The sequence below is a fragment of the Mastomys coucha genome, unplaced genomic scaffold (assembly GCF_008632895.1).
Source record: "Mastomys coucha isolate ucsf_1 unplaced genomic scaffold, UCSF_Mcou_1 pScaffold5, whole genome shotgun sequence".
In the NCBI taxonomy this organism is placed as follows: domain Eukaryota; kingdom Metazoa; phylum Chordata; class Mammalia; order Rodentia; family Muridae; genus Mastomys; species Mastomys coucha.
In genome coordinates, this window is record NW_022196911.1 from 81,101,486 (window position 1) to 81,111,144 (window position 9,659).

Genomic DNA, 9,659 nt, shown 5'->3' on the forward strand with positions numbered 1-9,659 from the left:
TCCCAAGTGCTGGGATTAAAGGTGTGTGCCACCACCTGGCTGTGTGATGTTCTGGTGAATGGGCAGTTTACTTCATTCTCCCCATTTGAGTTTTAGCTTTGAAGAAACATAAGAAATTGACTGCCTTTCGGCTTCTACCTTTCCTTGGTTTTAGAACTGAAAGATGAACTTTTTCTCCAAAAGGAAGGTGAACAAGGGATTTTTTGCAATTCTGCTCTATAGTGACATTTTTGGTTATTCTGTTTTTATCTGTTTCAGCTGAACTGTCACCATATCAGTGATGACCACTGGCCACATGTGACTGCTTACGTTTAATAAAAATTAAGCCATATACCGGGCAGTGGTGGCACACGCCTTTGATTCTAGCACTTGGGAGGCAGGGGCAGGCGGATTTCTGGGTTTGAGGCCAGCCTGGTCTACAGAGTGAGTTCCAGGACAGCCAGGGCTACACAGAGAAACCCTGTCTTGAAAAAAAAAATTAAGCCATAGAACCAGTTTCCCTTGTCCTCCTTACAGTGTTTCCTAGCATTGTGTTAAGCACTTCCCACTGCTGCTCAGCTCTCCTGGCTTGGACTTTGTTTTTGTTGCTTGCCCTCTTTAGGTGAACTTGTCTACTTACTCTCTCCCTGCCAGTCTCGTCTGGGAGTGTGTGTGCCATGCTAAGTGTGGAGGTCAGAGGACTACGGGGGCCTTGCTCTCTGCCTTCTACCTTGTAACAGGTTTCTTTGCTGTTTTTCTGCTGGACACACCATGCTCAGTGATGAGAAAGCTTCCAAGGATTCTCCTTTCTCTGTCTTCTGTCTCTCTGGAGGAGTGCTGGCATTATAGACGGCCCTGCATTTCTGTCTGGCTTTTACATAAGTCCTGGAGGTCTGAGTTCAGGTTGACAGGCTTGCCCCATCCAGTGCTTCAGGTGCATCCAACCATCACTTCTATCCTTCCCTCAGGGTTTGGTTCTTTTTTTCCCTTTCTTCTGTAGTAGTGGATGTTGAACCTAAGGGCTCATATATGCTAGCCCTAAATGCTAGCTGTATCCCTAATCTAGTTTTCCAGGCTGTGAAGACAATTGACTCTTAGTGCACATAGAGTTAATGTTCATTTAGTTTAGGGAGATAGAGTCCTGCTACTCAAAGACAGTAAACTAATAAGGTGACACATGTACCAGCGTGTCAGATTTCTTATTAATAGTGAGACTCTTTGGCAAATCTGTCTGTTGGGCTAAAGGCAAATCAAGTGGGTGCCAAGCATGCTCAAGGCTCAGTGTTCAATTCCCACCAATGGGGTGGGGAAAAAAAATCTTCATATCAACTGGTTTGCATATCTTCTGTCAATGTATAGTTTTTTGTGTGGGTAGGCATGCATAAAGGTCAGAGAACACCTTACAGGAACCAGCTCTTTCCTTCTCATATGTAAGCCTTGTGGATTGAACTTAAGTCATCAGGCATGGTGGCAAGCCCTTTTACCTCCTGAATATCTTGCTGCTTCCCTTGATTATATTTGGAGATGGGGTTCTCATTATGTTGTCCAGGTGGCCTTAAATTTCATGATCCTCCCACCCAGTCTCCTTAGTAGGTGGGATTACAGGCACCGATGTTACCACACCTTGGGAACTGGTTTGTTCACCCTGCGTTTGAGATGTCTCTTTGTTTGGCATGGCCTTGCAGCCTGTGTAGGCTGAATGGCTATTGAGCTCCAGGGATCCTTCTGTCTGCCTCCACAGCCTGTGTCCATCTTAAGCATGTACCATCAGCACCAGTGTGCCTTGCTTTTATTTGGTTCCTGAGGATAGAACTAAAGTTCTCCTGTTTTCTTTTTCTTTTTCTTTTTTTGTGACAGGGTTTCTCCGTATAGTCCTGGCTGTCCTGGAACTCACTCTGTAGACCAGGCTGGTCTCAAACTCAGAAATCCACTGCCTCAAGTGCTGGGATTAAAGGCGTGGGCCACCACTGCCTGGCTATACTTTGATTTTTTTTTAAAAAATAATTAACTATACTTAAAAAAGTTTTAGGTACCCTGAGGTGACTAACTCCTTTATAAAGATTTTTATTGCTTCTTTGGCAGAATTGTAGGAGGATTTTCCTATCCTGTAACTCCCAGATATGTATCTATAAAGCTGTTGTGTTCTTCAGGTCTAGTTTCATGCTTTGAATTATAGAACCATCTCTATATACAGGAATCTGTACTCCAGAGAGGCGATGAGTCTTCTGCCACAACCTTCCAGGGGCTTGGAGGTCTGAGTCAGCATGCCTGGCTCCTGTTATCTTCAAACCAGAAACATTGCAGCTAACATTCTTCTGTTTCCCTCATCCCCCAGCGAAACCAGACAACCCTTTTAAATCTGTTGTATATAAATGTCCATTTACCAAGGCTTTTTCACCCTCTTGATTGTCTGAGTCCTGTTGTCCTCTGCTTTTCTTTGACCTGTCTCTTCATTTTCATATTATTTGCGGTTGGTTCTGTTTGTCCTAATCCAGTCAAATTCCTCTCATGTAAATTCTACCCTGCTTTTTCTGTCCTTTTATAGTAAGAACCTTGGGTTATTATATCTTTGTACTTGAATATATAGCATTATTTTGTGATACTATAATCTCATTTTATTAATTTGTAACATATCAGGCTTAGTTGTATTTTAATCATTTATACTACTTATGAACTCTGCTCACTTTTTAGTGTGATGAATAAGTCTGGAGTGAATCGTGTAGTTTGGAAAAGACCTCGGCTCACTCACAGTGGACCTGTAAGAAGGAGTACAGTCATTGACCAGATTCCCTTTCTGGCTGTAGCAAGAGCGCTTGGTAAGATGGACTTACATTTGGTAAAATCATGTTGTATTTCTGCTCTATACAGTGGTGAGATAAAAGGTGATATGGAGAGATGAGACCTTACATGGTGACATTAGAGATGATGAAACTGCATGACAGTATTTTAAATGTGAGAGAAGAGGTGAAGCCTGCATTTCAGCACCACTTGTTCTTTGTCATGATTAATGTCTGTGGTCTTACTCATTTTCATCTGTACTTAGGGATACTCAGAGATCTGTGAGTCTGCCAGTACTCATTCAGGTACACATATATACCTGCATGCCAGTCCAGGTTTCATGCTATGACTGAAACCACTTTCAGTATTCTTAAGCTTCAGAAGTTGGTTTGGTTTTTTTGTTTGTTTGTTTTTCCTTAGCAAAATACATTGTTCATGTCAAAATAAAAATAATTTTTTCCTAGTCTTCTGGTTTTGGAATGAAGACTAGAATTTTTTGTTGTTTTTATTTATTTTTGAACAGAATGAACATTGATTTATTAAGGAAAATCGAGAGTCTCCATAGGAGAAATATTCTTTTTTTGTTTTATTTTTGAGATCTCATTGTAGCCCAGGCTGGCATGATATAAATGTATGGTCCTATGTGGCCTTGTCCTCATAATGAACCTCCTGTCTCAGTCTCCCAGTTGGCTAGGATTACAGGTGTGATCACCACATATAGCTGACACTACTGAATTGTAACTAATGAAATACCTGCTGTGGCTCTTCTACATAGGGGTAGTTTTTCTAAAAAAAAATTCTTTAGAGAGATGGCTCAGCAGAAGAGCACTGCCTGCTCTCCCTGAGGACCCCATTTCAGTTCCCAGAATCTACACGACAGCTCTCAACTGTCTGTAATTCCAGTTACAGGGGATATGACATCCTCATGCAGACATATATGGAGGCAGAACACCAATGTACATAAACTAAAAATAAATCAAAGAAAATTCTATGAGGAAATAACTGTTTTTGCTAAGTAGATACCTGAGTCCCCTAGTGTCAGGTGTTTTGGTAAGCCTTGGATGTGTAAGGCAGACAGACTGTTGTCATGGAATAAAGCCTTGCAGCTGGGAGTGGTAGGCAGTGAAGAAGTAAATGAAGTAATTTTACATTAGGAAATCCCTTGAAAGAAAGAGACATTGCTGATTTTTTTTAAAAAAAAGATTTATTTATTTTATGTATATGAGTACACCATTGCTCTCTTCAGACACACCAGAAGAGGGCATCAGATCCCATTACAGATGGTTGTGAGCCATCATGTAGTTGTTGGGAATTAAACTCAGGACCTCTGGAAAAGCAGTCAGTGCTCTTAACTGCTGAGCCTTCTCTCCAGCACTGAATTTCTTTTTTAAGAAAGGAGAAAAATACTTTATACATTGTGACAGAAATGCCACTTTTAGGGAGTATTGTGTTAGCTGCATTTTGAAAGTGGAAAATTGGACTGGTTTTGTGAAAAATATTTCAGGAGTGTATCCTGATATGGGAAAGATCATATAGGGTATCAGGAATTGTCACCATGCTGGAATTAGGCTAGGCATGTGGCTCAGGTGCTAGAGTAATTGTTCAGCATCACATAGCCTGTGTGTGTTACATCCCAGGACTGAAGAAGCTAGCTGTCAGAGTGCACACATACTAGTCCCAGGACGTGGGAGGTAGAGGCAGAAGCATCAGACGTTTAAGGTCATCTTCAACTACATAATGACTAATTCAAGATCTATTATCATACAAGACACCCTGTCTCAAAAATAAGCAAACAGGCTTGAGTTGGTGAGTTAGCCATGATGAGTTTCAGTTAAGATGCAGGTATACTAAAAGTACTATGGTCTTGAGGCTGGAACTGAAAAGTATACATGTGCCATAGTGCTCTTAAGGAGGGTAGAGAGCATCTCCCAAGACTCTCTTTTCCATCATGTGTGTGGTGGAGATTTATTTCAGGTTGTCAGGCCTGGTGCAAGTGCTTTTGCCCACCAAATCACTCATTGACCCATTTTTTTTCATTCATTATATAAGAAATTAAAAAAATTTTTTTTTCTAGGATGGGGTCTCTTGGGCTGGTGAGATGGGTCAGCGAGTAAGAGCACTGACTGCTCTTCGGAAGGTCCTGAGTTCAAATCCCAGTAACCCCGTGGTGGCTCACGTAATGACATCTGACGCCCTTTTCTGGTGTGTTAGAAGACAGCTACAGTGTACTTATGTATAATAATAAATAAATCTTTGTGCCAGAGCAAGTGGGGTTGACTGGAGTGAGCAGAGGTCCTAAAAATTCAATTCCCAACAACACATGAAGGCTCACAACCATCTGTACAGCTCCAGTGTACTCACATACATAAAATAAATAAATCTTTAAAAAAAAAAAGATGGGGTCTCTTATAGTTCAGGCTGACTTGAAGAATTGGGTGTGTAGCTGAGCTGTTTTTAAACTCCTGATTCTCCTCCCTCTATTTCACAAGTGCTGCTATTTATATCATAAAAGGTTACTTTTACTATAGTTTTGATTCTAAATCACTGAAACAGGTATTGGGAACCCTTGTGGTAGGTCAGCCACAGGGAGGAGGCCAGCAGCCACAGAGTTGATGACCGTTTGGAGAAAGTTGGTTGGTGGCCTGACAGTTGCTGATACTTGGACTTGAGAGCTGTCAGGTGTTCTGGGAACAAGCCCTGGAACCAGAGGAACTGCTCCTGGTGTCCTTTCAGCACCCTCTACTGATGGAAAGGGGAATGACCGCCAGTAGGCAAGCAGCTGCCAGTACCCAAGGCTCCCCCTTTGATCTACAGAAAAGACATCCTGTGATGCTATCAGGGAGCCGACATACGTATGTCGTGATGAGTTTAAATTTTCAGAGTCTAGGGATTTTTGCTAATGAATTCAAAGCAATTTCAAACCCCATCTCAAGTTCCTTTTGCATAACTCTTGAGAAGACTGTCATGTGTGTTGGGAACGTGTGCACTGCCCTTTTTCTAAGTGCCTCTTCTGAAGTCTGCTTTAAATTTCTTTCTTTTTTAAAAAATTATGTAAATGGGTATTTTCCTTGCACATATGTCTCTGCCCCATATATATATGTATGCCCTTAGAGGCCAGAAGAGGGTTTCAGATCCCATGAGACTGGAGTTATTGTTGGCTGTGAGCCAGCATGTGAATACTGGGACTTAAACTCTGATCCTCTGGAACAACAGCTAGTGTGTTCTCAACTACTGAGCCATCTCTCCAACCCTCTTTCTGTCTTTGTAATACCCATTCTTTATGATTTTTCATTTATTTATGCATTTGTATATGTGCATACATGCCATAGCACACATGTGGAGGTCAGAGGACAACTTTTGAGAGACAGTTCTATCCTTCTAGTGTGTGCGTCCAAAGTGTCAAGCTCAGATTGTCAGGCTTAGCATCAGTCACCCTTAGCTACTGAACCATCTCACTGGCCCAGTGCCTATAAAATCTATATTATCCAAAATAAACATTTTAAAAAATTTTTACATATTTAATGTATGAGTGCTCTGTTGCATATATATCTGCCTGCCTAAAGAGGGCATCAGATCCCCTATAGATGGTTGCAAGCCACTATGTGGTTTCTAGGAAATGAACTCCAACCCCTGCTCTTAACTGCTGAGCCATCTCACCAGCCCCCATATTAAACATTTTTTAACTAAGAAAGAAAAAGACATTCTCTAGAGAGGACGTGGGCCGAGAAGAAGATAGCTATTCAAAAGCAAATATCAATTGTGCTTGATTTTAAAAATATTTATTATAAACATGTTGGCACATATACTTGGGAAGGAGAGGCAGGCAGATCTCTGAGTTTGATGCCAGCTTGGTCTGCAAAGTGAGTTCCAGAACAGCCAGGCTATACAGAGATATCCTGTCTCGAAAAACATATGTATATATGTATATATTGACTTTGCTCTGTTGGCTTAAACGGGCTTGCAGAGCTGTTTGTGGTGCTGGGGTTTGAACCCAGAGCCTCAGATGCTAGCAAGCACTTTACTGCTGAGCTGACTGTAAGTCCTTTTTAGACATTTTATAATAGGTTCTACTGAGTTGCCATGCTGGCTCAAACTTGGAGTCAGTCCTCCTTTCCCATTCTTCAGGCAGTGAGACTTTGTGCTCTACTGTACTTACTATATTTATTATACTTCATAACTTATTTGGTTTTCTTTGTGCAATGAAATTACCTATGAATAATTTCCTCCTATTCAATTCATCTGTATTCTTCATCATCCTACTGGGCTGTGAAAGAACTCCAGCATAGTATTAGAAGAAAAGTGGCAGTCAAGACATAGTATTCTTTTGTTGTTGTTAAAAGAGAGTTATGTCCTTAATTATTTTCCTCTCATTCTGGGGCCTAGGTCTCTGTATATCCTAGGCAAGTACTCTTACTTCTGATGTAAATCTCTACCCCATGGCATGGTTTGATTTATATTTTTTCATCAGTATTTAAATTGTACTGGGTGTTGGGTTACAAGCCCTGATCCTAAGCTACAGAAGGTCATTTTTATTTAAATGTTTCTGTACTTTGAGTATATTGTCCAGCACACCCTCCTATCTCATTCCTGACATCCTCTTTCACTAGTCCTCATTGTTTCCCCTATAGTTTCATTTCTAATTTCATTCTTGAATTATATGAACTTATGTATCTGCTTAAAGTCTCAGAACATCAAATGAGAGAAAACACAGATATTCTGAGTGTGCAGTTTTCTTTAGTGCTACTTTAAGATTAAGGAGGGTGTTTGCTGCAAATCTCCATGCTGGTTCTTGAACATGATGAGAGAGTTCTCTTGTTCCTAGTGTGATTGTGTGGGTTTTAAACACTGTCAGTTGTTGTGCACCTATAGGGATGGACTGGGTACTCTGTCCTTTAGTCGGTGATGTGACTCCTTTACAAGTAATAGTGCTTCTTCTGTCCCCTTTCCCTAGGTGACTTGTGGAGCTATGATTTCTTCAGTGGTAAGTTTGTGGTGTCACCTGAACCAGACACCAGTGTCCACATTCTTGACCCCCGGAAGCACAAGTATATTATTCTGGGAAGTGATGGACTTTGGAATATGGTTCCACCTCAAGATGCCATCTCTATGTGCCAAGACCAAGAAGAGAAAAAATACTTGATGGTGAGAAGTGACTTAGTGGTTTCATGTTGTCTGAAGTTTTGCAGTCTTGTCCATGGTTATGAGTCTAGCTAAGGAGGTTTGTCTTGTGTCTTAGTGCACTGAACAAACTCAACCATTTCCATGTGCCTTGCAACCTCTAGGCTTTTCTATGTACTTGCCTACTTTGGATTTTTTCTATACATATGAACATATACCAAATGGCCTTTTAAATCTAGCATTCACTTAGCATAACATGTAAAGTAAGGTTTGTTTTCTGGCACTGAGCATTGAACTCAGAGTTTAACAGATGCTAGGCAAATACATAAGCTTTGAGCTTTCCCTCCAGTTTATTTATTTATTTTTTTCTTCTTCACTTAAAGATAGATTTTCTTGCCAGACAGCGGCTTACGCCTTTAATCCCAGCACTCAGGAGGCAGAGGCAGGCAGATTTCTGAGTTCGAGGCCAGCTGGTCTACAGAATGAGTTCCAAGACAGCCAGGGCTATACAGAGAAACCCTGTCTCGAAAAACCAAAAAAAAAATTCTCCTGTCTTCCTTCCTGATAGTAGAGGTGACAGGCATGCAGCACCTTGCTCATGCTCAGTCCTCAGCGCCTACTCTGAAAAAAAGACTATAAATGTCAGTCCCATCAAACTGTGAGTTTGTTAAGAGTTGTTATTCCAACATTCATTCTTGTTACCCAGACTTAGTGTTTTACAGTTAGTGATTATCAGATAATAACAAAGATGAAATAACTTGCTGGGTTGTGGTGCACACCTTTGATCCCTGCACTCAGGATGCAGAGACAGGTAGATCTCTGAGTTGGAGGACAGCCTGGTCTACAGAGTGAATTGCAGGAGAACCAGAGCTATATAGTAAGACCCTGTCTCAATAAACAAGAAAAACTAAAAGAACAAATGAAAGAAGTAGCTTGTATGGAATTGTTTTTCTCCGTGGAGCTTTGCTGAGAAGTAAAGCAGATATGCTGGAAAAGTGAAGGGTAAAGGTGCATCACAGTGAGTAATGATGGCTTGTGTTGCTGTGTGAGCCATGTGCCCAGAAGAGTTTGGGAGAGTCAGTAATTAGCAGGAAACGTGAACACTGCCCTCAGTCAGTTTAGACCACCTTTTGTTATGTTTTGTTTTCATGACAGGGTTTCTCTGTAGCCCTGGCTGTCTTGGAACTCACTCTGTAGACCAGGCTGGCCTCAAACTCAGAAATCCCGCCTACCTCTGCCTCCCAAGTGCTGGGATTAAAGGCGTGCGCCACCACTGCCTGGTGTGGTTCCCTGTTCTTTGGCACCAGTGATCATCCAATGGTTTCCTGGGTAGCTGGCATTACTGGACCAGGTCACTGTCGTGGGCTCCTCAGTTGTATGGAAGTCAGCCCCTATAGTAGTTTTTTTTTCTACCATGACTAATTGTCTTATTTGTTAATTATGTTTATAATAATTTACTTCCTCTTAAAGATTTTTCCTTCCCCTCAGCAGAGCCTAGAATAAAGGGGCCAGGCCTCCTCCCTATGGGAGAGGTGTGAAGAAGGAGGAACCTCACCCAGACTGGCCTGGCTTCACATTTACAAAAAAAAAAAAAAATCCCTTCTCTGTAACTTTCCTGAGAGTAGATCAAACTTCTTGACTAAAGAGATAAAATTAACACACATCCTTTATATCCCATACTGGTACCTGCTCCAGCCTTCTCCCTCCCTCCTTCCCCCCCCTTTCTTTCTTTCTTTCTTTCTTTCTTTCTTTCTTTCTTTCTTTCTTTCTTTCTTTCTTTCTTT

At 41.3% G+C, this 9,659-nt stretch overlaps 1 protein-coding gene and 1 non-coding gene across 2 annotated transcripts in view; both read left to right on the forward strand.

The window, feature by feature from the left end:
* Ppm1d (protein phosphatase, Mg2+/Mn2+ dependent 1D) overlaps positions 1–9,659 on the forward strand; it is a 36,780-nt gene that overhangs the window by 18,501 nt on the left and 8,620 nt on the right. The window contains exons 3-4 of the mRNA XM_031351809.1: positions 2,671–2,795; positions 7,709–7,899. Coding sequence (XP_031207669.1) covers positions 2,671–2,795; positions 7,709–7,899 — 316 coding nt within the window. The remainder of the gene's footprint in view (positions 1–2,670; positions 2,796–7,708; positions 7,900–9,659) is intronic.
* LOC116079469 lies at positions 9,344–9,454 on the forward strand. Its single transcript, XR_004114015.1, has one exon.